Source organism: Camelus bactrianus, chromosome 13 (assembly GCF_048773025.1).
Source record: "Camelus bactrianus isolate YW-2024 breed Bactrian camel chromosome 13, ASM4877302v1, whole genome shotgun sequence".
Lineage (NCBI taxonomy): Eukaryota > Metazoa > Chordata > Mammalia > Artiodactyla > Camelidae > Camelus > Camelus bactrianus.
In genome coordinates this window covers 59,248,301-59,275,574 of record NC_133551.1, presented here as the reverse complement: position 1 = coordinate 59,275,574, position 27,274 = coordinate 59,248,301, and the positions used below count along the sequence as shown (strand labels likewise).

The 27,274-nt window shown below is 50.7% G+C and overlaps 1 protein-coding gene across 6 annotated transcripts in view; it reads left to right on the top strand.

Annotated features, from left to right (window-relative positions):
- The window catches only part of PTPRU (protein tyrosine phosphatase receptor type U), a 78,802-nt gene that overhangs the window by 41,581 nt on the left and 9,947 nt on the right, over positions 1-27,274 (top strand). For 3 of the 6 annotated variants that reach the window (XM_074377011.1, XM_074377007.1, XM_074377012.1), the window contains 9 exons: positions 6,636-6,793; positions 16,796-16,986; positions 17,687-17,762; positions 18,258-18,334; positions 20,045-20,062; positions 23,517-23,553; positions 24,149-24,246; positions 24,329-24,445; positions 25,249-25,403. In XM_074377011.1, coding sequence (XP_074233112.1) covers positions 6,636-6,793; positions 16,796-16,986; positions 17,687-17,762; positions 18,258-18,334; positions 20,045-20,062; positions 23,517-23,553; positions 24,149-24,246; positions 24,329-24,445; positions 25,249-25,403 — 927 coding nt within the window. The remainder of the gene's footprint in view (positions 1-6,635; positions 6,794-16,795; positions 16,987-17,686; positions 17,763-18,257; positions 18,335-20,044; positions 20,063-23,516; positions 23,554-24,148; positions 24,247-24,328; positions 24,446-25,248; positions 25,404-27,274) is intronic. The other 3 variants (XM_074377008.1, XM_074377010.1, XM_074377009.1) reach the window with 3 other exon arrangements.

Sequence of the window (27,274 nt, the reverse complement as noted above, 5' to 3'; positions counted from 1 at the left end):
TGGCTGGTGCCAGGTGCCGTTATCCAGGGAAGGGTGCTCCGTGCCTCCTGTCAAGGAGCCCTGCTGAAAATGGGCACCATCCTCCTGTGCCTCCCAGGCTGTTCTGATGGGGATGGTGTGGAGATGACCCGACTTTGAATCCTCAGCCCCCTGCAGACCTTCTGCCAACTTGTCTGCCCTAACCACTGGGTTGTGGTGGTGACCCTGAGCCGTGGCTCTTCCCGGGTCCCACCCTCTCTTGGGGTCAGCTTGCCCTGAACTCTGTTACGGTTGATCTCTGAGGAGTCCTCCTGGCCCATGACTCAGAGGCCTCCCTCCTGCCCCTGCCATCCCCCAAGCCTCAAAAGTCCAGTCTTGTGTTTGTGACGGATGCATTTCTTAGTGCATTTTGCAGTAGGTGGCGTGAATCCCAGCACATCTTAGAATCCAGAATTTAGAATTTTGGGGTTTTAGAAGTCCAGGATTTGAGATTCTAGGAATCTCAGAATTTAGAATTGTAGAGGTTCCGAGCCTAGAATCTGAGAGCTGCCAGGTAGTTCAAAGACATCTATTCTAGTGGTTTTCCAGTCCTTCTAAGCAGCAGAACCTGTGTGTGAAACACCAAATACACCTCTCCTGGGAGCCCAGTGCATGGAGCAGCTGGAGGCTGAGCCTTGGGTTGGAGCCAAGTCGGGGATGGAGATACTGAGGCCCAGAGAGGGAATGGACCTGCCTAAGGTCACCCAGGGAGCCCGAGGCAAAGCCTGCTCTACCCGCTCCCCACCTGGGCTCTGGCTTCTGTAGCCCTGGCTGCTGCCAGGCTGGGCACACATGGGCGGGTTGGCTCTGGGTCTCTGGGCTGCCAGAAGAGATAAGCAGGATCCAGGGAGATGAGGGAAAACTGGCCAGGGCCCCATTGCCTGAGGCCAGGCACCAGCAGGAGAGAGACTCTTCCAGAGAGTGGTGGTGGGTCTTGCCAGCCGTGGGGTGACACGGGGCTGGGGGCGACCTGTCCAGGGTGTTAGGCTCTGCTTTTTCCCTTCCCTTAGTTCCTGCACAGCTTCCTGAGACAAAATATTTTAAACTGTCATTTAATATATATTACTCTGTGTCAAGAGCTCTGCACACATCACCCATCAGAACAGCAGTTATTGAGCACCTACCGTGTACCAGTTGGGACCCACCAGAATTTTCCCTTCTCAGATCCTGCCCCATGAAGCAGGTCTGAGTCCCTGAGGAAAGTATAATTAAGTGACTTGCCCACGTCACTCGGCTGATAAGTGGCAGGGCCTAACTGAACCGAGGCCTGACTGCAAAGCCCGTCCTCCTCACAGCCCGGCATATGAAGGGCCTCCCGACAGCAGGTGCACAGTAGGTTCTTGTAAGTGGCAAGGCCCTGGGGGCCTGGGGAGTAGGGCAGATAGAGCTGTAAAGAAGGGATTAGATTTTGGGGGGGGTGCAGGTGGTATTGGAGGCCCTAGAAGTCTATCCTTAAGAGAAAGATTGGCAGAGTAGGGGATGTCACCTACCCCTGCAAAGGGAGTGCCGGGCCCAGGAGAGGATGGGTCAGAGATGCTGCCACTAGGAAACACTCCACTTTACACAGCTGCTACTGGAAGCCTCTAGGATTTCTCTAAAAGTCATTCAGTCCCATTCTGTAGCACCTCACCGCCTCCCCATGGATCCTACCTGGCCTTCAGAGTCCCCTGTGCTCCTGAGGTCTCCTTGAGTCTGCACTGGGGGTGCCGTGGGACTGAGCAGCTCTGGCAGGGATAGGGGTGTTCAGATCAACTTGGGGTGCAGATGTAATGGACAGATTGGGAGGTTGCTGAGGGAAGGTCCTTGTTGGAGGAAGGAGGCACCTAGTGGGGGGATTACGGGAGACATCTGGGAGCAGGTGGATAGTGAGGCTTGCTGCACCTGCCCCTGGGGGACCCCAGGGTGCCCCAGGCTGGCTGGATCCCATGCTTTTGTTTCCAGAGACCACCCCCCCACCTCCTTCCTTTTGCAGCACCTCCCTCCCCCTGTGCTTTGTTCACATACTTGCAGCGCTTTGCTCAGTGTTTCTCTTCCCTGCTGGACTGAGATCTGCACGAGGGCGGAGGAAGCTCTGTCTTGTTGGCTGTGTGTCCCCGGGGTCTGGCACGGGGACTTGGGTCTTCCTGAACCCCCACCCCCAACCCAGCAGGCAGAGGGGGTAGAGAAGGGCTGAGGGGGATTATTATTAACCTCGCTTGTTTAGAGGACGAAATAGAAGCTCACAGAGGCGGAGTTCTTTTATTTGTTTTCCCTCATTTACTGATTGCTCAGTTCAACAAAATATTTATCGAGGCTTTATAATGTGCTGGGCACTGTCCTGGGCCCTGGGGATCCAGCAGTGGGTAAAAAAGGCCAGGATGCTACCCCTTTGTGCTTTGTGGCTATAAGTGGGGGGCTAGAAAAAGCACAAGTGTCGGCAGGGGGGTGGTCAGAGAGGCTAAAAGGCGACATAATGTAGTTGGTGATTGCGAGGGAGTCTTCAGGGAAGGCCCTTTTGAAGTCATGACACTTCAACTGAGACCAGAGGAATGCCACTCCTTCAGCCCAACCCTAGCCCCTTAGGACCTCTGTGACCAGCCACAGGCCCTGGACACCCCCTCTGTCCCTGGAATGGATGATGTGCTGTGTGACCTGGAGCCAATCTCCTGCCCTGGCTGGGCCTGTCTTCCCCTCCCCTCTCCTTCCCTTCCCTCCCTGCTGACTTGGACGGAGTGTCCTGGTGGCTGGTTATTGGAGGACCCTGGAGGGGCCTGGATGGGGCCTCAGGAGGGAACTGGCTCTGGGGTCAGGGTCCTAGGCCTGCTCTGGACTCTCACTGACCCCCAGCAGGCCCTGGGCAGATCATGACTCTCAGGGACCCGGTTTCCCCACCTCCTCACTGTAGGTGCCTTGAGGTCCCATAAGGGCTACTGGCCCAACTGTGCTCTGGGTGTCCTGTGAGGGGGCAATCTGGCTCCTTTAATGGACCCCATACCCAGAGGCAGTCTGGAGGACGGGAGGGTGGCCCCAGTTTGCCCTGGAGTCCAGTCTGTGTCCCCTTGCCCAGCCTCTCCCTGCCTGGCTACTTGTCCCCTTCCAGGAACAGGTGCTTGCAGAGGGCTGTCCTTTCAGGGGCAGGGGGGCCTGTAGGGGTGAGGGGCGTGGGCACCAAGGTGGGGGCTGTTTGCAGGGGTGAGTGCAGCTGTTACCTTGAGTGTGGGAGTGCGTGTTTGTGAATATGTCTGTGTATCTGTGTATGTTAATAAGTGTTTGAATACATGTGTATGAGTATCTGCATGCGTGTGTATCTCTGTGTTTGTAAGTGCATATGAGTGTGTCAGTGTGTTTCTATGTGTACAAGTGTGTATTCATATGAGTGTGTCTGCGTGTGTGTGAACATGCGGTGTATTTCTCTTTGTGAACGCATGTGTGTGTGACTGTGAGTGAAAGCTCTGCTTCCCCCCAGGCCCTTTCCACACCTCCTCCTCCTCCAGCGTCAGGCTTGGGGAAGGTTCTGGAAGGGGCCTCAGGTCCTGGTCCTCAACGACTGAGCCCAGCCAGCCCTTGGGACAAGGAGGGCCCTTCTGACCTCTCAGCCCCTGGCCAGCCCCCTCCCCAGCAGGAAAGCACCAGGCCCCTCCCTGGCGGTGCTGCGGCCCTGGGCCCGGCCTGGTGGGAGGACCGCGGCCCACCTGTGCTGTTCTCTTTGCACGCTGCCAGGAGGGACCACTATGCCTACTCCTACTACCCGTAAGTAGCTCACCCGCCTCGGGGCCCTGCCCCTCCCGGGGAGCCCCTGCCCCCCCCCCCCCCGCTGGGCTTGGGCTCCCCTACCCCTGCCTGGCCCGGGGTCAGCCCCTCCTCCATGGGTACCCTGTCTCTGAATGTCCCTCCTCTGCTCTGTGTCTCCTCTCCCTGTCGTCCTCCTGTGTGGAGGTCACGAGCGCTGGCTTTGTGGTCAGTCTTAGGTTCAGACCCGGCTCTGCTGAGTCACCCCAGGCAAGTCACTTAACCTTCCTGAGCCTCCTGTCCTCTTGTCCCTGGAGGCAGCCCCTTGTGTTCTTGAGCCACTCCTGCTGGTCAGGACCTCCTGACGTCAGACCACAGTCCATGTCCAGGAAGTCCTCACCAGCTCCCGTGCTGGGGTCCACAGCTGTGTGCATGTGTGTGCGTGTGAGGCGCAGACCCCCGGCAGCCCTCCCCTCAGGGCAGGCAGCTCCCAGGGCCCGGCCAGCCCTTCTCCAGTAGGGGCCCTGCTCCTCAGACCCACCGTTTCCTGGGTGCCTCCTCTGGGCTCAGTCCTTCCCACAGAACCCTCACAACAACCCTGAGAAGAGGCACGGTGATCACCCCATTTTACTGATGAGGACACTGAGGCTCACGGGGATGAAGAAACTTGTCAGAGGTCACGGGACGTGCAGAGCTGGGGTTACAGCCCAGGCCCCGGTCTGACTCCACAGCCTGCTGATGCTGCTCTGTGTTCTGCCTCGTGCTCTCTGCCTCTGCAAACCTTCCAGAACATTCCCCTGCCCCTGTGCTTGTTCCCTCCTTGCACAGCAGGCTCAGGTGGCCCAGGCCAGCCCAGGGGACAGTGGTCTCTCACCTCCTCCCTGGGCCTTAGACTTGCATCGATGTCACCCACAGTCACACTGGCTTTTCCAGCAACCACACCCTCGTCAACTCACGTGGAGCCTCCAGCTCGGCTTTTACAGGAAATGCTGACAAGGCAGCTCTCCCTCCCCCTCGACTTCTCAGTTAGTTTTGAACCTAAATGCAGAACTTTTTAGAGCGTCCTTATTACACTGCATCTGCTTGATCTCACCCTGAGGTCAGGTGGAGGCCGCCGTGCGAGTGTCCCTCCTGGTCCTGTCTTTGTGGATCTGGGTGGGTAGTGTTTGTGGTTCTTCTTCCAAGTAGACAGCAGGCTGGGTGGGAGCAGAGCCCTGTGGCACACCGCTGGAGACCTCCTTCTCGGCCACTGTCCATTCGTGGCACCACTGTTCAGTCAGCCTGACTAGCCGTCCTCTGTTTGTCTCCCTGTAGCTTGCTGGTGTCTGACCTGTCCCCCCCCCCCCCCCCCCCCCCGTCTCTCTCTCTCTCCTTGTCATTGTTCGTTTGGTCTCTCCTCCTCTGCCCCCGCCTCTTTCTCTGTATCCTCCTAATTCCCTTGCCTCCTCTCTTCTCCCTCCTCACCTCCCTCCCTGCTCCACCTTCTCTCTTATGTTCATGGTCAAGGTCACAGCCACAGAGGCTTCTCACCTTCCCCAAAAGGGTCTTTGGCTCTGACTTGGGCCACAGTGAGGGTGATGCCCAGAGCCTGCGAGTAGGGCTTGGGGTAGGAGGCCTGGGTTTGCTGAGCTGTTTCTCCTGCAGACTGGGAAGGCCTTGCCCACCTCCATGCACAGTAGCCTGGTCCCCAGCGTGGACACAGAGCCATCATCTTAGCACAGAAAGGACACAGTGGCCCTGGCAGGAGGGGCACCCAGAGGACATCCTGTGCCCCACCCCCCGCCCCAGGCAGCTCTTGAGGCAGGACAGGACGAGTGGAGTTTGTCTGGGAGGACTGCTTCACTGGCCTTTTCATCTCCATGGACGATCAGTGTCCCTGAGCCCGCCTAACCTGGAAGTCCTCCCCCAAGTCTACCCTACACCTTGCACGCTTTGGGCCCAGCAGGTGAATGACTTGCTCATCTCGAGCCTTCCCTTGATCAGCCCCAGCTCTTCTCCAGTCAGCGCAGGTCCCAGTCATCTCCGCTTTGCCTGTTGCTCAGCCCCTCAGCCATGGAGCTGTGGCCCCTCCCTCCCCAGCCCCTGTTCTCCCACCCACTTTCCTCCAAGTTCTCTGGGGTTGCAAACTGCCAAACTCATCTATAAAGCTGGGCTGGAGGCCTGGGTGGTGCCGAGCCCTTGCCCAGGGTCCTCTCCAGAAGCTCTGCTCTCTTAGGGAGGGACCAGGGCCTCTCCCCTTCTCCCTCTGCTGCTCTTGGGAATATGGACTCTGCGTGAATTTCTTTACAAGTCTAGTGTGGTGTGTGGTGGGACCATCCTGGGGGTTCTGAGGGTGAGAGAAAGTCTTGGCTGGAGTTCATTCTGTGCCTGGGGAAACTCCTGAGTCTGCTGAGCACTAGCTAGACCCCCAACCATGAAGGAGTGTAGGCCATCCCCCCTGCAGGAGGACAAGTTCCCAGGGCAGCTGTCTGGTGAGGACGGAGGAAGGAAGGTAACACATGGGGCATGCGGGGCTGGAGCTGGGGCAGCCATCTTCCTGGGTCGGGGTGGGGTGACTGTCTGCTGTAACACCAAAACAGGCCCAGAGTGATTTTTCCTTCCTGGTTCCTGAGCCCCTGGGGCCAGGGAGAGTTAGGAGACGGATCCCAGCCTGAAGTCACTGCTGCTCCATCCCTTGCCCACACTAAAGGTCCCCAAGGCAGGAACCCTGCCCAGTCCCGCCTGGGGAGGCAGCAGCTCCCTGGGTCTGGTGAGCGAAGGATGGAGGCAGAGCCCCCCCCTCAACATCCAGAGCTGCTTCTAGACTGGCTCCCGGCCTCAAGGCCCCGACTGCCCGGACTCCTCATCTACCTCTGGGTGCTGTCCTGCTGCACTTAGCACCCACATCGCCCATCAACCTCCCCCTGCAGGAAGCCAGTGAACATGACCAAGGCCACGGTCAACTACCGCCAGGAGAAGACCCACATGATGAGCGCTGTGGACCGCAGCTTCACGGACCAGAGCACTCTGCAAGAGGACGAGCGGCTGGGCCTCTCCTTCATGGATGCCCACGGCTACAGCCCCCGGGGTGAGTGCCTGCCCCTTCCCTGTGGCCCCTAGGCACTCCTCCCCAAGAGCCAACGGCACAGAGCCCTGCGTCAGATAGTTCTGTAACATCTGGAACTGAAATGGAAGCATCTCCTGTGCTGCTGCTGAGTTACCAGCACGGGCACCACAATTCAGAGAAAGCACAGCTATTACCTTTGTACTGGAAGAGCTTAGGAAAATTGAGGACTTAAGATTCATCTAAGAGGAGCACAGGTTCAAGTGTTAATTGTGTGAAGTGTTCCGGGAACTCAGGGGAGGGAGCGCCGCTCTGGGATCAGAGCATCTCTTTCTGGCTGTGTGAGAGGCTGACCAGTGCCTAGGAGGAAGTGCTCTGGAGTCAAACAGACCTCAGTTTGCATCTCAGAGCCCTTGAGCTCTGTGACCTGGGGCAAGTAGCCTAACCTCTCTGGATGTCTGCTTCCTCATGTATGAAATGAGGGTGAAGATCATCTCTGCTGGTAGGGCTGCTGGAAGACAAAATGAGAGAATGTGTGTGCATCATTGAGGGCTGTGCCTGGCCTGCAGGAAGGGTACAGTGAATCAGCTGTATGTGCTGGGAGCTTGTCACAAGTCGCTTCATCACACGTCCTTTTATTCTGCTTAGTGCTGATTCGTACAAAAGCAGATATGATATTTATGAAAATCATAAAGTCATAATAATATAACCAACACTGGTGAATCCCACTGTTGACTTTGAACATCATCAGGGTGCTCCTCCCATATCTCCTACCTCCTTCTTAAACATAAATATTCCCCTGAAATTTTTGTTTATAACTTCCTTGCCTTTGGGCAGAAAGTGTTGCTGTGTGTGCATGTGTCTCCAAACAGTGCATTATATAATTTTGCTTATTTTTGAGCTTTATAGAAATGAAATCACTCTCCATTGTTCAACTCAGCATCATGTTTCTCATATTTACCCAGGTGGATGTTTTGCTTTGGTTCATTTATTTTCTCTGATGTATAGTTTTCCATTGTATGAATATATCACAATTTATTTCTCCATTCTGCCATCCACGGGCATTTGATTTGTTCCTAGTTTTCCTGTTATTACAAACGAGGCTGCTGTGAACATTCTTAAATGAATCTCCAGATGCACCTGCACAGCAGATTCTAGAACTGCTGGGTTATAAAGTATGTGCTTGTTCTGCTTTATAAGATAGTGTCAAATTGTTTTCCAAAGTGTCTTTGCCTGTGTTCACTCCTAGCAGCAGGGTATAAGAGTTTCCATTGCTCTCCATCAATATCAAAATTCGCCAGACTTCTTCACTTTTGCCAAACTAGTTTCTATAAGATGGTAATTCTCTATAGTCTTAATTTGCATTTCTCTGATTACTAATGAGGTTGAACATATTTTCGAGTCATCATTGGCCATTCAGGTTTCTTCTGCCATAAAATGCCTGTTCATGTCTTTTACCTAATTTTCTATTGGGTTTTCTGTTGCTTTCTTAGTGGTTTTTAGGAGTTCTTTATATATTTAGGATGAGAATCATTTATCCCTTATGAATTGCAAATATCTTCTCCCAATTTGTGGCTCATCTTTGCTGGTTATTTATAGTGTCTTTGGATGAACAGATTTTTTATTTCAATTTAGTCAGCTTCATCAATCTTTTCCTTTCTGTTTTCTATTTTTTTTGGCGTGTGTTTTCTTAAAGAATTCTTCCTTATGCAAGGTCATAAGGCATTTTTTACTTCTTTCTAAAACTTTTAATATTTTGCATTTCACATTTAAATCTTTGTCCATCTGTAGGTGACTTTTGTATGTGATATGAATTGAGGATTTTATTTTATTTTTTTCTATAGGGAAAACCAACTGTCCCAGCATTGGTTAGTTTTTTTCTTTTTCGTGGGGGGTGGAGGATTAGATTTATTTATTTTTTTAATGGAGGTACCGGGGATTGAATCCAGGACCTCGCTCATGCTAAGCAGGCATTCCACCACTGAGCTATAACCGCCCCCCCGCCCCAGCATCAGTTATTTTAGTTCATACTTTCACCACTGATTCGCAGTGCCATCCTTCTCATACATCACATTTCCATCTATATGTGGATTGTGTTTTGGCTCCCTGTTCCCTTTCGTTGGCCAGGTTGGCGATTCCTGTGCCAGTACCAAATCTTTCTTGATATCTGAAACATCGAGCCCTCCCAGCTTTGTTCTTCATTAGGGATGTCTTGGCTATATTTGCCTTCGTTCCCTTTCTTGTAAATTTTAGAATTATCTTTTTAGGTTCCTGGGGAAACTTTGTGGGATGGATTTGTATTGAATCTATAGATCAATTTTCATCTTGTATCACTGAAACTCTGTACTCGTTAAACAAGAACTGCCCGTTCCCCCCTTAGCCCTTGGCAACCACCATTCTACTTTCTGTCTCTATGACCGTGATTACTCTTATACAAGTGGGATCATATGGTATTTGTCTTTAGGGACTGCCTTATTTCAGTTAGCATAATGACCTCAAGGTTCATCCATATTGTAGCTTCTTTCAGAATTGCCTTATTTTAAAGGCTGAATAATATTCCATCGTATGTATACTCCACAGTTTTCTTATCCATCTGTCTGTTGATGGGCTCTTGGGTTGCTTCCATGTTATAGCTATTGTGAATAGTGCTTCCACGAACATAGGTGTACACAGATATCTCTTTGAGTCCTGCTTTTAATTCTTTTGAGTATAGACCCAGAGTGGAATTGCTAGATCATGTAGTTCTGTTTTTAATTTTTTGAGGAACTGCCATACTGTTTTCCACAGTGGCTGTACCGTTTTACATTCCCACCAGTAGTGTGCAAAGATTCCAGTTTTCCCTACATCTTCTTGTTTTCTGTTAAAAATTTTTTTTTATAGCAGCTATCCTAATGGATGTGAGGCAGTATCTCATTGATTTGCATTTCCCTAACGATGAATGATGTTTTAGGAATTTTATACACACACATATATATATATTCTGGGTATTAATCCCTTATCAGACAAATGATTTGCAAATGTTTTTTCTTACTCTGTGGGTTGCCTTTCTACTCTGTGGGTAGTGTCTTTTGATGCACAAAATGTTAAAAAAAGTTTTTAAGACAAAAGTGGATTTTTATTTGATTTTATTTTTTACAATATTTTTGAATTTGAAGTATAGTTGATTTACAATGTTGTGTTAGTTTCAGATGTACAGCAGAGTGATTCAATTATACATATATGTGTGTGTGTCTGTGTGTGTGTGTATTTTAGATTCTTTTCCATTATAGATTATTACAAAATATTGAATATATTTCTCTGTGCTATATAGTAAATCTCTGTTTATCTATTTTATATATAGTGTTTTATACATACTAGTGTTGATCCTAATTTATCCCTCCTCCTCTTTTCCCTTTTGGTAACCGTAAGTTTGTTTTCTGTGTCTGTCAGTCTGTTAACAAGTAAGTTCATTTGTATCATTTTTTAGATTCCACATATAAGTGATATCATATTTGTCTTTCTTTGTGTGACTTACTTCACTCAGTGTGAGAATCTCTAGGTCCATCCATGTCGCTGCAAATGGCAAGATTTCATTCTTTTTTTTTTTAATTGGCATATAGTCAGTTACAATATGTCAGTTTTTGGTACACAGCACAATGTCCCAGTCAAGAGTTCATTCTTTTTTATGGCTGAATAATATTCCATTGTATGTGTAAACCACATCTTCTTTATCCATTCATCTGTCAGCGGACACTTAGGTTGCTTCTATATCTTGGCTGTTGTAAATAATGCTGCAGAGAATATTGAAGTGCTTTATCTTTTTGAAGTAGTGTTTTCATTTTCTTTTAGTGAATACTCAGAAGTAGAATTGCTGGATCATATGGCAGTTCTATTTTAAGGTTTTTGAGAAACCTCTGTAATGTTTTGCATAGTGACTGTACCAGTTTACATTCCCACCAGCAGTACAGGAGGATTCTCTTTTCTCCACATCCTCATCAACACTTGTTATTTTTTGTCTTTTTGAGGGTAGCCATTCTGACAGGTGTGAGATGATATCTTACTGTGGTTTTGATTTGCATTTCCTTGATGATTAGTGATGTTGAGCATCTTTTTATGTGCCTATTGGCACATGTCTTCTTGGAAAAATGTTTAAGTCTTTAATGCATTTTGAGTTTGTTTTTGAATATTGTATGAAAAAATGGTCTAGTTTCATTCTTTCACATGTAGCTGTCCTGTTTTCCCAGCACCATTTATTGAAGAAACTGTCTTTTCCCCATTGTATATTCTTGTCTCTTTCATAGATTAATAGACCATATGTGTTTGGCTTTATTTCTGGGCTGTCTATTCTGTTCCACTGATCTATATATCTGTTTTTGTGCCAGTACCATAGTGTTTTGATTACTGTAGCTTTGTCGTGTAGTGTGAAGCCAGGGTACTTGATTCCTCCAGCTTTGTTTTTCTTTCTCAAGATTGCTTTGGCTATTCAGGGTCTAAACTTTCTAAATAATTCTAACTTGTCTGTAGAATCATTCACATTTTCTGAGTACAAAGGATCTGTGAATATTAACAGTTCTGTTTCTTCTTCCTTGTTTCTTGTCCTTTTCCCCTTGACTTTCTGCATGGCACGGGCTGGAGCCTCAAATACTGTGTTGAATGGAAGTGGTTACAGGCGAAATCATTGTCTTGTTTTTCTGGTTTTAAAAAAATGCTTCTAACATTAAAACACTGAGAATGAAGTTTGCTGTAGGTTTTTGGAAGAAATGTCTTACCAGATTAACAAAATTCCTTTCAGTTTTTAGTTTCCTAAGAGGTTTTTATTTTAAATGAGAGTTAAACTTACCAAATGCTTTTTTTCTGGACTTACCGTGTTATCATATCTTTCTCCTTTAGTTTGTCAGGTGGATGACATTTTTAGATTTTCTAGTGTTAAAATAACCTTCAGTTCTTGGGATAAATTCAACTTGGTCATGATGCATAATTTTTTTTAATGAATTTTGGATTTAGCATAATGATAATATTGTTTAAGATTTTAAAGCTGTATTCCCCAAGTAGGATTGCCCCATAATTTTTCTTTTTTGTGTTATCTTTGTCTGGTTTCTGGTATCAAGATGCTGTTAGTCTTATGAAATGGATTGAAGTCTTTTCTCTTTTTTCCTTATCATGGGGGATTGGAATAATTGGCTCCTTGAAGGTTTGGTGGAATTCACCTGTGAAAACATCTTTTTCTGTTGTTTTCTCTACGGAAACATTTAAAACTTTTCATTCAATTTATTTAAGGAAGTAAAGGGTATTCAAGCTTTCTGTGTTTTTCAAGACACTTTTAAGAAGTTATATTTGTCTAAGAATTTGTCCATTTAATTTATGTTTTCAAATTCATTGACATGCATTTATTCATCACGTTCTCTTTGTGACCTCTCTGATTAAATTTATACACCATCCTGCATAGTAGCTGTTACCAACCCTTCATTTTACAAATGAGGAAAACAGAAGCCCAGAGAGGAGAAGCACTTGTCTGGGTCAAAGAGCCAGAAAATGGCAGAGTCAGGATTTAAATGCAGGTTTTTCTGAATTGCCAATTGCTATTTCTACCATATCGTGCTAGACCTGGAGGAACGGGTAGGATTTGGACCAGCAGAGGTGGAAAGAAAAGGCATTTGTGGATGTGGAACATGTGTAAATGGATGGAGGTGGGCACGGGAGGACAACATGGAGAGGCCTGCTTGGGCTGAAAACTCAAGTGGGTGTTGGGGACAGTGGGAGGTGAGGGTGGTGTGAGCACCTACCTTGCTTCTGAGTCCTATGGAGAGATACAGAGAGGCTGGAAACATGGGCTCTGCTCCTCAGGAACTCACTGACTACCTGAGGAGATGAGACTGACCCACACCAGGCTAATTGCTAGGGAATGGTGGGGATAATTAGTGCTGCCACAGTTTTGAGAAGATACACTTTTGGGCAGGGGAAGTCAGGGTTTTGGCTGAGATGGAGAAGATTTGACTGATGGCCCAGAGGCGTGGGCACTGAAGGCAGGATGCAGGCCCTGGGGGAAGGTGTGATGGCTGGGAAGCTCAAGGTGTGTTCAGGAGTCTGGAGCTGAGTCTCAAGGCTTTCTCTCCCTTTCTTTACGCCCCATGCTGGTCTAGCCGCCACTTCCTTCTTTTCTTTTCCAAACAGTGGAGGCCAGATTTTTGTGGTTTTGAACAGAAAACCATGTTGATTTTGATGCAGCCTCAATGTGGAAATTTTAAATAGGGACTTCCCATGCTGAGTAAATGTTGAGCTGGGTTGTTCCCAAGATGTTGGAATGTGCCCCCATCGGCTCTGATCCTGCCTCTGAAAACACTGGGTACTGTCCATCTGGAGCTCTTGACCCATCTGGGAACCAGTGGGTTCTGGCCAAGCAAGTGCCAGGTTCTTTCATCATCCCAAGGGCCCCTTTATCAGAACGAATGAAACAGAGAAAGACAGAAGGATCCGAGTCAGATGGACCTGGGTTTGAATCCTGATGCTGCCACTTAATGAGCAGGTAACTTAACCCTTCTGGGCCTCAGTTTCTCGTTTAATAGGGGGATAACAGTAGTGCCGACATCTTAGGACTGAATGATTTAAGAATCATGGCAGGCGTATGAAAGCACTCAGTGTGTTAGATATTATTAGCCATTATTACAGGCTGTGTTTCTTAAAGGTATTTGCTAATTGCAAACAGTGAAGGAAAAGTATGGAGTGCTGCTGGATTGTATAACTGGTGGCCTGTCTTCGTCTCAGGGTGGGTGGGAATTGGGGAAAGTGCCCATTTCTGAGGACAGTCTGAGGATCTTCATTTTCTTTCTCTCTTTCTCTCTTTCTTTCTTTCTTTCTTTCTTTCTTTCTTTCTTTCTTTCTTTCTTTCTTTCTTTCACTGAAGTATAGTCAGTTTACAATGTTGTGTTAATTTCTGAAAAAAATCTAATTTTTAGAGCAATTCCATTACTGAATTTATCCTAGAGTCACAAGTCCCTATCACCCAGATAAAACAATTGGCCATCTGTAACCAATTATATTTCATCCACACCCCAACCCAGGCCCCTCTACCAAGGTTATTTTGAGGCAAACCACAGAGATCATGTGCATATGTTTCTGTATATATCTCTAAACATAATGACTGAGGATCCTCATTTTCAAAGGAGGAAACTGAGGTCCAGAGAGGTCACGTGACTTGAGTCAGTATTCAAATTCAGGTTTCTCTGACTCCAGGCCCAGTGTTCTTTCCTCTGGGCCTTAGCTATCCCTCCAAGACATCAGTTGTCCAGTGGTTACTCCCAAAAGATGTCCCACAATCATGATGGAGCTGGGGAGAAGCCTGGGAGAGGCCCCGGGTGGTGACCTTGGAGCTGAGGCCTGGCTCTCACTTTCCTTCCTCTCCTTATCCCTTTCAGGGGCTGCCAGCTGTGGGCAGGCTGGTTCTTGAGGTGTGTATGGGGAAGTGTGTGTGTGTGTGTGTGTGTGTGTGTGTGTGTGTGTGTGTGTTTGTGTGTGTAAAACCCCATGGGAATTCATGAGTGAGAAGAGTAAAGAACTGTCTTCTCTGGGCCCAGGAATGGAGGCTCCTCTTGGCAACATCCTCATTCATCACCCTTTGTCTTCTGATGGTCTTATTTGTAGAACGTCTTGTGTTGTGCACATGCTTAGCTGCAAGCCGTTCAGATTTGGCTCTGGCCTTCTGTTTAGACCTCAGCCGGGTGGGGTTTTTGCTTGCCTTTAGCCATTGGAAGATGATTCCATGCTTACTCTTGAGGCTGTACCAGGGCTTCAGGGTCTCTGGGATGAGCTGTTAGACTCTCCACCTGGAGAGCTCTCTACGGAGCTATCAGCATGGTTTCCACGGAAAAACTTAGGACCCTTTTGTCTCCAAGTTCTTGGAGCCACCAGAGGTCTTTTTCTCTTGAAATCTTTGTGCTTCTCTTGTGTGTTTATTGTAGATGCTCTTTAGAATGGCCAGGCCCTGGACCAAGATCCTATAGGGCAGAAGGACCAGGACAGAAAAGCCAACCAACTGCCCTGGTTTTCTGGGACTCAAGGGGTTCCTCCCTTTCCTAGAAGCACTAATCATGTCAACGGCCCCATCTGTGTGCCAGGCACTGGGCTGGGTGCTTTACACGCGTTATCTTATTTAATATTTAACATCATTGTACTGGAGAGTAACAGGCTTAATTTTCCTTTGTCATGAGAAAAGGGAAATTTCTGGAGAGTACCATCCCTAAGGTCACATGTGGAGCTGGGATTTGATCTGAGGCCTGTGTTTCTCTAGAGCCTGTCTCTTAATCACCATGTTACACTGTGTTCCCCTTAGGATGTTTCATGAAACAAACAAAAAAAGCTTTTTTGTTTTGTGGTGAAAGACAGAGGTGAAATGCTGCTATTTTCACCCATCTCTTGGAGATTTAAAATACACACTAACATGTTAGAAGCCCTGAGACGTCTCACAGGGGAAAAAACCTACTTATTTCTTCTTAAATGAGTATTTCGCAGACTCCTTTAAAACATAGAACCCCTTCTCCTCCTCCTCCTCTTCTTTTGAATGGAATACCACTTAGTCATCTGGCATGCCCAGTATTTTCTGGAACACACTTTGGCAACCACTACGTTAGGCAAGTCTCTGCTCTTTGGACCAGTTTCCCCATCTGAAAAATGAAGGGTTTGGGGCATCTGACCACGATGGTGTAGCTTGCACGTGACTTGCCCTCCAGCTACATAAGCAACTAGAAATTTGTACAAAATACGTGAAACAGTCGTTTTTCAGACATTGGGTGCCAGACAGCTCGCGGCTGTGATTCCTGTGAGAAGAGAAACAAAATGAGGTGAGCCCAGCCTCACACTGACTTTCTACCTGGAGGCAGCTTTCAAACCCCAAGGCTCAGGAGGTGGAACCTGAGCAGAGCCTGCGGTCTCCTGGATTTGAAGAGGCAGAGATCGGAGGGTGGGAAGTGGTGGGGGGGTGGTGGTGGTGGTGTCCGGCTGGTGCTCCTGCACTCCTGCTGTCTGTTAGTTGTGACTAGGAATTAGAAGCCAGGCACCCAAGAAGACTCCCCACGGAGGGTCATTTGGCTGAGGCCAGAAGGATGGATATGAGTTCACCAGGCATAAAGGCTGGGGGGTGGGGGTCGGTTGAGGAGTGTTCAAAGCAGAGAGTGTGTGCGAAGGCACAGGGAAGGGAGGGGCCTGGCATCTAGGCCCCGCTGGCTGTTCTCCACCTGCCCCTGCCGGCTCAGAGCTGGGCAGAGAACAGCTGTGAGACGCATGGAGGGCTGGCCTTGGATAAGCCCCTGCCCCTCACCTGGGCCCGAAGGAGGGAATGAGTGTTAAAGTGTGAGAGTGAGTGTGTAGCTGAGCTGTTTGCTCAGTCCTAGGACCTGATCTCGGGGACCAGGGTGGGATGTCCTGGAGGATACTGACGAGGAGAGCCGGGGAGTGGGTGGTCTGGGGGTAGGGGATAGTTTTCCCAGGATGTGTGGGGCACTGTGAACCTCTCCACCTGTTCCTGACAATGGAAATGCCAGTGCAGGAGAAATGCCTCTATTCAGGTCAGTTTGCAGAGGGGGTGGTGGTGGCAGCTAACTTCAGGATTGGCTTGTCTTTGAATGGGGTAATTGCTGGGAGTTGTCAATGTTCCAGATTGTTCCCTGGAAGAGGGGGAGGCAGGGGGGACTGCCATGGGCTCTGCTGAGCGCTGTCCCCTGTGGGCAGCAGGTGAAGTCACAGAGGGGTGGGCCCAGCTGGGAAGCCCAGGACAGTGAGGGGACCACAGGATCCCAGCCAGCAGGGCTGGGCCAGAGGTCACGTGATCTAATTGCTCATTTTACAAATGGGAAAACCAAGACGCAGAAGGGAAGAGACTTGCCCAGGGTCATACAAGTTGGGCCCAGCCAGGCTGCTTGGCTCCAGCAAACAACTTAGGCATCTTCCATGTTGACTGTGCTCCCTTCTCTCCCTTGGCACCCCCAGTCCATCTAGGGTTCCCCAGACTGAGGCTTGTGTGAGTGTGAGGAACCCTTTTCCTTTCTCTGACTGCAGGAGACCAGCGCAGCAGTGGGGTCACTGAGGCGAGCAGCCTCCTGGGGGGCTCCCCGCGACGTCCATGTGGCCGGAAGGGCTCCCCATACCACACGGGGCAGCTGCATCCTGCAGTGCGTGTGGCCGACCTCCTGCAGCACATCAACCAGATGAAGACGGCTGAGGGCTACGGCTTCAAGCAGGAGTACGAGGTGCATGGCCCCAGTCCAGCCAGGACTCCTTGCCAAGGCCTTGTCTGGTTTCGCTTCACTGTGGACCTTGACCCTGACAACCCTCAGCCCAGCCCCAGATGGACCCATGCTCTGACAGTCCTCAACTCAACCTAATTTTTTTGACCTTGACTTTGATCATAATCTAAGACTGACCTGGTCTCTCTCATCCTAACCCTGACTTTAAGTCTGAACTTCAATCCCATCTGTCTTCATCTGGACCCTGCTAGGATCCCTATCCTATACCCTAAATGAACCTGACCACCAACATTGACCCTGACCTCTAACCTAAACCCCAGTCTGACTTTGACCCTGACTTACCCCCTAAGCTCCATTTGAACTCTGACTTGAATACTGTCCTACCTCCATCTGGACTTAATTTGACCCTCACCTTTACCTCCTTCCCAACTCAAACCTGGATTTGCCCTAAACCTGACCCTCATTCTAAAATGTCTCTGAACTTTAACCCTCTTTTTCCCTCTTCACACTTCCCCTACACTGCTTGGTTTTGAATTTAGTCCCTCACAGATAAAGGGATATACAGTGACTTTATCTCAGGTCCCAAGTTTAACCCTGAACTTGGCCCTTATTGTGATCCCACCCCCATCCTGTTGAGGGGATAGGGGTCTTATGAAGGAAGGGACTTCCCTCCCCCACTGACTACCACTTTCCCTTCTGGCAGAGCTTCTTTGAAGGCTGGGATGCTACAAAGAAGAAAGACAAAGTCAAGGGCGGCCGGCAGGAGCCCATGCCTGCCTGTGAGTCTTGGGGAAGAGCCTGGGTCTGGGGCGGTGGGTGGGAAGGATAGGGAAGGGGGCAAACAGCCAGAGTGAGTCATCTATTGAGGGCCTATCACATGCCAAGCCATGTGCTGAGAGCATCACACCCATTGTCTCATTTAGTCCTCAGTCACCCTGTGAAGTGGGACGGATTATAACCCCCACTTGACAGATAAGGAAACTGAGGTTTGGGAGATTAAGCCTCCTGCCCAAGCTCACACAGCTAATACTTGCCTGAGCAGCACATGACCTCCGGCCTGCTTGATGCTGTAGCCCAGACTCTTAACTACTGGCCTGGCCTGCCTTCTGGGGGGTGCCCAGGGCCTACTGGTCAACCCTGAGCCTTTAGGTTCCCTGGCTACCCTGCTTGTGCCCCACCTCTGGCCTCCAGGAAAGCCTCCCTCAACTGCCCCAACTCTGGGCTCCCCAGTTCAGCCTCTGCCCACTCCATGGCCACCTGCTCTGTGTTTCCAGATGATCGGCACCGAGTGAAACTCCACCCGATGCTGGGAGACCCTGACGCCGACTACATCAACGCCAACTACATAGACGTGAGTGCCTTGCCCCCGTCATCCCTCCGCTGGCCCTAACCGCTCCAGGCTCACTGTCCAGGCAGGGCGGGAACCTGTCAAAGATTAAATAGAAGTTCTCTCGGCTGGGTTCTGAGAGCCCCACTCCTTGCAGTCAGTGCCAGGGAGCTCAGAAGATGGGAGGACAGTATGGGCAGCAGCTGTCAGGAAGGCCTCCTGCAAGCTGGGGTTGGCCTGAGAGATGGGGCCTTTGGTGAAGCAGGATGAAGGGACGAAGGCAGGCAGCGAGGCCTAGACGTGAGGAAGGATCCCCCTCGATGAGGGGCCGAGAGGCTTGGAGGTGGGATTCCCGTGACACACGGTGAGGCCAAAGGCAGGCAGGGGCTGGACTGTGAAGGCCTCAAATGTCAGGCTGAGGAGTCTGGGCTTTTTCCTAGGGGCACCAGGGAGTTGTTAAAAGTATCTGACTGTGACCAGAGTGGTATTTTAAGAATAATTATTCAGGTTTATTGAGTATGTACTGTGTGCCAAGCACTGTGCTAAGCACTTTATACCAAATATTTAATTTTATATAAGCCCTACAACCATCCTATGTGGTAGATAGCATCCTGGCCTCACTTTGCAGATGAGAAAACTGGAGCTCAGAGAGGTGAAGCTACCTCTCTGAGGTCACACAGCAAGTAAGTGGTCAAGTAGGGACTCAAATCTCAGCCTGTCAGGGTGTCCAAAGCCTTTGCTGCTAACCACGAGGCTCTCCTGCCATCCACAGCAGCAACTGGGTCATGCTGGACTTGAGGAGAGGGGCCAGAGACAGGGCAGGTAGCCAGGAGGTCTTGGCTTGGACGTGAAGAAGAGGTGGTGAGTCTGGTCCCCAAGTGTGGGTGATGGTGAGACAGGACAGGCCCAGGGACCCTGGTCAGACTGCTCTTCAGCCCAGCACAAGCTAAATTTGGCATAGAGTCATTCATTTATCAGGTATATTTTGAGCATCTACTGTGTGCTCAGTGATATAGCAGTGAAGACAGACATAGTCCCTGCTTCCCTTGAGCATGGAGGTGCTAGTGGGGGAGGCACAGAAACATGCAGGTGGAGTGGATTTAGGTTAGACGGGAAGGCAGAGACCGGAAAAGAGGAGTGGCTGTCTCAGGGATGCACAGCAAGCTGGCAGTAGCGCCAGGGTTAACTGTGGCAGGCTGCCTGGAGGCAGAGGGCTTGAGCTGGCTTTGGGTGGCTGGAGAGGAAGGACATCTAGGGTAGGGAGCAGCATGAGCAAAAGCCTGAGGTGGAAGAGGAGGAGGAGGAGGCGTGTATCTGGGAGGCGGGGTAGCCAGGGACTTGAGAGGTGAGCTTTCTTCTCCTTCTTCTTTACCTCCTCCTGGTGGCCAGATGTGCTAGCCCATATTCTCCAGAATTCCTTGCCTTTTCCCCCACCTCCCATCCTCTCCCCTGGCTGGGGCATGGGCTGGGCCTGGCTTCTCAGACTTGGGCAGCTTTGGTGACAGGGGCCCTTCCTGGGTCTCCTCAAGGTCCAGTTGGCTTCTCCCTGGGCCCCCGGCAGGGACCTGCCCCTCCCCGCTCTCTCCGGCCCAGCCCGGCCCAGTGGTCTCTGCTCTGCCTCCCCTGCTCCCATCGCCCATTCTGGCCACTCCTGTGCTCCGTCCACCTCCATCTGCCTCTGGCCTAATATCTGTCTCTTTTGCTTTGTACTGTTCCCTCACTGGAATCATTAAGATTCGGATAAACCGTGAAGTAAGTATCTCTCTCCCCGTCTCCTCCTCCTCCTCCTCCTCCTGTCTGTCTGACCAGCTGTATCTCAGACTCTCTCACAGTCTCTGGCTGTCTCTCTCTCTGTCTCTGTCCTCCCTACCCTCCACTCCTGCACCCAACACCAACGGTTCATTTCAGCACCCTGGCTAGGGGCCACCCAGGGTTGAAGATTCCACACGGTCTCTATAGTAAAGAATTCCTTCCACCCTCCTCTGCCCTGAGATGGGGTGGCAGTTTTGGGTGCCTCCCCAGGCCCTGTTCCCCACTGGCCACCACCTCTGTCACCTTTGTCTCCAGCTCCCCATGCCTGAGAGTCCTCACTAGCCACGCTTTCTGTGGTCCTGGGAGGGGTGGGGCAGGGGATCTGCCCTGGGTGCCCTGTCTCTGCTGCTTGGAGGTTGGGGTCTTCAAGGAAGCCAGGATGGCCCCGGGCAGTCACCTTAATACTGGTTTCAAATCCCTGGTGTTCAAATCCCTTTGTGGTCAGTTTGCTTGAAACTCAACCCTTACCACTTTGTCCTCAATTTAGCCCTAATTTGAATGTTGTATTTTGGGGGAGCAGTTTGGGTGTTCTGTTTTCAAAAATTGTGTCATGTTTGGGACTTTTGAGAATGTTTTTAAAAAGACCCTAATTCATCTAGCAATCCTCTGGTTTGATTTTTAATATATATTATTTTCATAATAGTTGATGCCTGGTGGTATTGTTTGCTATTTGTGGGTACCTTTTCTGTTTTATTGCCTTTTTTCTTTTACAAATACATTTCTTGCTTTTTTATGATTGCAAAAATACAGTTCATTATTAGCCTTTCAAACAACACAGAGACGCAGAGACACTGAATATATAATGTTGCATCTACTGGAGATGACAGGTGTCCCAGATACGCTCCTAGTTTGTTTTAACAGTTGATTTGTAAAGTTCCCAAATTTAAATGGAATATTAGGCCTACAGAATGTGGTGGATGTACTCAGCCCTAGCACCCTCATTAGGAGGTGATCATATAGGTTCCTTACAATTTTTTTACATCTCAATCTCGATACAACACCCTACCCCACTCATTTGGTTATTGTCAGAGTCTTATGAAATGCCCTAAGGAGACTTGGCTTAATGCATCTTCAAATGCCTGTTAACAAGAGCATCACTGGCCGAGCACCCGCTCTGTGCTAGGCACCTCGTGTCACCTTTACCACACTCTGTGAGGTCGGGACCTGCATGTGGCAGATGAGAAAACTGAGACTCGGAAGGGTTAAGTGGCTAGCTCACGGCCCTCTGGCTCTGGATTGGCAGAGCTCAGCCTCAGACCCAGCCTGAGCCCTCCACCCTTATAAGAGACTGTGGATCTCTCCCTTTGAGGGCATCGGGTCACCGTGCAAGTGGTCAGTCCCCCAGCTCCACCCACTCAGAGGCTCCAGGGTGGGGTCCCGGGACACACTGATGGCCCTGAGTATGAGGACCTGTGATCGCTAATGCTGGTCTCTAAAGTGGGTGTGCTCCGGGTGGTCTCCTTATTCTCCTTTAACATCTGATCATTTAAAACTTTCCATTTCATTGCCCCCTATATGTTATAAGTGTGCAATAATGCACACATGCAATTAAAAAGTTAATTTGCAGATATTGAGGGCTAACTATTTAGAAACCTGTTCAGCTATTTACTGTAGGGACTGACTAGTGATTGGGTGCTGGCACTAGGCTGGGTACCAGAGGGACAGAGATGAATGGGTCAGAAGAGACCCTGGCTCCCATGTGGGATTCTCAGGCATGCTGGCTTTAGGTGAAGTAGCCCTTTCCCAGCCCGACCGACGCTGGGGATGGAGGGCAGCACTGCCAGCACCTCTGCTGGGCCCCCCTCTCATCCCAGATGCCCAGCAGCTCCGCTGAGGACTTGAGCAGAGATAGTGGCTGGGGAGACAGCAGAAGGGAATTAGGCTAGACCCGGAGAGGTCCCCGCAGTGAGGGCTGAGTGACTCTGCAAGGCGTTCCCCCCTGGTGGTAACTCTGACTATGCTTTGGTCATTTTCATGGGAATGGGATGTAGGTCTCCAACAGCCTCTTTAAGGAGCATGTCTTGAAATTATCGTCATATTCCAGAGGAGAACAGAGGCCCAGGGAAGTGGAGAGCCTGGCTACGCAGTGTGTTTTGAGGCCCAGTCTCAGCACCGCCTGGGCTCTGGTTGGAAATGCGTGATCCTGGGCCCCGCCCTAGGCCTTCTGAATCAGAATCTGCCTTTTAACAAGATCTCCAGGGAGATTTGTGTGTGTGTGAGACGCTGAGAAGTGCCTGCTGAGTGCCCAGGGTCACACAGCTACTACTTGGCTGAGCTGCAGGAGGGGCCCAGGTCAACTTGACCCTAAGACTCAGATTCTTAACCCCTGTGGTCCACCACCGTCTGCCTAGGAATTCTTGAATCTACACCATTGGATCTTCAGGGATACTCGTCGACCTTTAAAGTGATAGTGATAATACTGGCTACTGTTGGTTAAGTACTGACCGTGTGTTTGTCCCAGTGCCAGGCCCTGGGTGTATGTTACTTTATTTACTCCTCACAACAGCCCTCAGAGGGAAATACTATAGTTATTTCCATTTCATAGATGTGAAAATACAGGCATAGAGAGGTAAAGGGATTTGCCAGGACCTCTTGGGCACTAGGTCCCCAGGGCCAGGGTGGAGTCTGGCTGGTTCCTCTTCTCAGCCTGAGGGCCCTGGGATGGAGGAGGAAGTAGCTCTTGACCGCTCTTTTGTGAGAGATGATGCAGGTAAAGTGCTTAGCACAGTACGTGACCATAATAGGGCCTGAAAAGATTTATTATTATTTTAATAAATGATTATTTTAATGATTTATTCCTGTTATTATTATCATTACTGATTTTAAAGATTTAAAAGACATTTTCTCTAAGGGCCATGGGTAACTCCTGTGCTCACTGGCTCCTAACCTGAAACCTTCATCTAGCTACCCCACGCTCTGGGGGGCTGAAGTAGTGGGGGGGGGGGCGGTGCCCATTCTGGTTGTCCTGACGGGGCTGGGATAGCTGACAAGACCCAGCCGGGGGTGTGGGGTTGCTTAGGGCCTCCAGGGCTTTGGGAACAGGGCAGGGTCCCCCTGCAGTTTATTTGTCTCCAAACAGCAGCCAGGTTGTAAGCAGGTTGTGGATAATCATCTCCAACTTATGGATGGAGAGACCCTCTTGGTCCATAAAGTGTCCTCCCTAGGGTCACAGAGCACAGATGGGCTTAAACCCAAGACCCTGGTGTCCAAGCTGTGCTTCCGTCCTTACTTGGGCACTGGGAGGACAGGGTCACCCTGGTCAGGAGTAGGGTGCAGTTCCCTGGGGAGGGAGGGAGGGAGGGGTGTGCAGCTGCTGGGAGAGGAGGGCAGAGAGGCCTAAGCAAGTGAGGGGCTGCCCTCTGGGGTCTTAACACGCCCTCTTCTCCTGTTCCAGGGTTACCACAGGTCAAACCACTTCATAGCCACTCAAGGTACCTGGCACCGCTGCCGCTGCGCCCCCCAGTGTGCTGAGTGCCCTCTGCCTGCCTCCCTGCCTTCCCTGCTGATCTGCCTGACTCCCTGTCTGCCTCCCATCTGTCTCTCTGTCTGAGCCCTGCTCTCTGGCTGGTCTTCTGGGATCCAGCCGTCAGTCTCCGCCCCCTCTTTGTGTCTGTGTCTCCCTGATGTGTGCAGTCCACTTGTGGCTCCTGGTCCTGCTGTCTGTCTGCATGCAAAAGGGCCAGCCAGGCTCGGTCCTCACTGGGGCAGACTGTGCCTCTTGGTCTGGGGGCTGCCTGGGTCTCTCTGGCTGTGTTTTTCCCCCCTGACTGTCCATCTGTCTCTCCTGCCTGTGCCCCGGCCCTCCATCTCTGCCCTCTGGGTTCCACTCAGGATAACCAGGGTCTCCAGGCAGGGCCTCTATGATAATGTCCACCCCTAGGGCTCAACAGGCATGAGTTGGCTTCGGTGGGGTATTTGTGGGGTGAGCATGAAGCCCTCCTAGCTTGGGGTGGTGGTGCAGGGCGCTGGTGTGCTGGCCCTCGGCAGAGAACTGGCCTCAGGGACAAATGCCCTCTGCGCCCCCAGGGCCGAAACCTGAGATGGTCTATGACTTCTGGCGCATGGTGTGGCAGGAGCACTGTTCCAGCATTGTCATGATCACCAAGCTGGTGGAGGTGGGCAGGGTAAGCGGGGCCGTGGGGGAGGGGGCGTGGCAGGCCAGGGGGCAGTGAAGAGCCCACTGAGCCTGCCCTGTGGGGACTCCAGGTGAAATGCTCGCGGTACTGGCCGGAGGACTCAGACATGTACGGGGACATCAAAATCACGCTGGTGAAGACGGAGACTCTAGCCGAGTATGTGGTGCGCAGCTTTGCCCTGGAGCGGGTGAGTCTCTGGGCGTCACCTGGACCCTCCAGGGGTGCCTGAGAGGCAGGGCAGAGCCCACCTCCCACAGCCCAGGAGCAGAGGGTGGGGAGGGCACCGCTGCATCCACAGCAAGGCAGTTACTCAGTAACTGCTGGGAGCACGATGGAAAGATCGAAAGGTAGCATCTTTGCGGGCAGCTCCAAGAGGGAGTGGAGATGGTGAGAATGAGGATGAGGATGGCTGCCAGGGGTTGGTCCTGTTCTGTGCTGGGTGCTGTGCTAAGCCTGTTACACATACTGTTTTAGCCCTGGAAAGCTCGGTGAGATTAGGCCTTTACCATGTGCCCCATTTTACAGATAAGGAAAGTGAGGCTCAGAGTGGTTACATCACTCATGAGAATACACAGGTCCAGGGATGGCCAGGTCCTCCTGACTGTGGTCCCATTTGATCCTCTATAGAATCCCCAGAGGAGAGGCAGTTTTCCCCCTTTGACTAAGACCCAGAGAGTCAAAAGGATCTCTTCGGGCTGCTGTGTAATAGAGGTGGCAGAGATGGGTGTTTAATAGCGCAGGCTTGGCCTCAGGCCGATCCCGGCCCCACTCCTGCATGATATCTGTCCTGTCTGACGTTGGGCAGGCAGTTTCTCCTCGTGGGGCCCTAGTTTTCTCGCTCGGACAAGGAGTCATTAATACCCGCCTCATAAGTCTTACTGGGATGAGCTGCGTTCCTGCGGCGAGCTGCTGGCCGCAGAGCCTGGCACACAGCAGGTGTCTAATAGACGCCAGCAGCACCTCTGACTGTTACTACTGTTGTCTCCCCAGAGAGGCTACTCTGCCCGCCACGAGGTCCGCCAGTTCCACTTCACGGCGTGGCCGGAGCACGGCGTCCCCTACCACGCCACGGGGCTGCTGGCCTTCATCCGGCGTGTGAAGGCCTCCACCCCACCTGATGCAGGGCCCATTGTCATCCACTGCAGGTGGGGCGCTGGGAATCCCAGGGAGAAGACGGGCTGGGAGTAGGGTGGTTCAGGGTCCTGAAAGGAGCCTGGGTTTGGGTCCATCCTGCTCAGAGACAGAGGACAGGAGAGAATGAGACCCAAGGGCCCTTTGCCCTTCGAGCTTTGGCTCTGAGGTTGGCACTCTCATGTGCTCCTCAAGACCAGTGGAGGCCCCTCGTCCAGATGCCAAGGAGGCACTGGAGACATGGAAGGGCGGAAGGGTTGACGAGGTGCTCAGCAGGACTGAGTTCCATTTGCTTGCATTCAGCAAGTGTGCGCTGCACCCCTGCATGTTGGGTTTGGCCCAAGTGCGGGGAGGGACCTCTCCTTCTCTCCTCACCCCTCGGTCTTCACACCCTCTGCAGCTTTGACCTTCACTCCTTCCTCTCCTGCTCCTGCCTTGGTTGGCTCCATGACCTCACTTAGCCTTCCTCTCTCTCCTCTGCATCCTTCCTGGCTCCACATCTTCCTCTTGCCTCTTAAGTGGGAGCCCAGTGCCCTCTCCTGTTTCTGCCCCAGCTCCCGCTGAAGAACTTAACCTCTGACCCTGTGGCTTTGTTTTTGGGGGGGGATCCCCTGGGCCACAAGTCCTTGGCCTCTGTTTCTTGTCCTGGCTCCTCGGCTTGAGTTCTTATCAGATCCCCAAACGCCACATGGCAGGCTCGTTCCTCTCCCTGCCCTGTCACCCCCAAACCAGCTTCTCTTTGATTCCTTGAGGCCTCTGGAAGGTAATCTTTTTAGAATAAAACTTTATTGATGTAAAATATACTTAAAGCAAAGTACATAAATAATAAGTGCAGATACAACTTCATGAATTTGCACAAAAATTCATTAAGCACACACCTGTGAAGTGCCCAGCAGTCCCCAGATCAAGAAACAGAACATTAACAGTGCCCAGAAGCCCCTGGAGCCCCCTTCTGGTCTGTACCCACCTCCTGCCTCCCAGCGCGATCACTAGCCTGACTTCTAAACCATAGATTCGTTTTGCATGTTTTTGAACTTTGTATAAATGGAATCATACAGCAGGTGCCTTTGGAGCCTGACTTTCCCTCAACCTCACGTTTGTAAGTTTCATCTATATTGTGTTGTATTCCACTGGGTGAATAATTCACAATGTATTTATCCATTCTGCTGCTAATAGGCATTTGGGTAGTTTCCAGATTTGAGCTATTGTGAACAGTGCTGCTAAAGATGCTCTATTACGTGTTTTTTGGCCGACACACACATGCATTCCTGGGAGGAATGTACATAGGAGTGGAATTGCTGTGTGTAAATGTTCAGCCTTACTAGACACTGCAAGACAGTTTTCCAAAGTGGTTGCACTAATTCAAGCCCCCAGCAGTGGTGTATGAGAGACCCAATGGCTGTGTGTCCTGGCCAACACTTCGCTACTGTCATTTTCAAGCTTGAAATCTTGGTGTCATCTTTGTTCTCTTCCCCACCTCTCAACTCTGTTCAACCTGGTGCTGAATGTGAGGACCCCAGAGGTGGGTCTGACCCAGCCCAGCTCTAGAGGAGCTCCCAGTCAGATAGGGAAACAGCCACATAAACAGGAACCATGGAGCAGGAAGGGGGTTTTGGTAAAAGCCCACCCAAATTGCTCTGGGAACTCAAAAGAATGACATCTGCAGGAGGCTCCACCAAGTATGTGAGTGGGTATGAGTGTGTGGGGCTTTGAAGGATGTGTAGGAGATTTGGGGACAGCCAGGAGGCCAGAACATTCTGGGATTAAACTCTGAGCATCACCTTTGTTCCTCTCCCCCAGTCAAAGTTGCTGAGTTGGACTGGTTTCTCCTCCCCATTCTCCCTCCCCCTTTTTTCCCTCTCCTTCCCCAAGGCCCAGCCCCAGC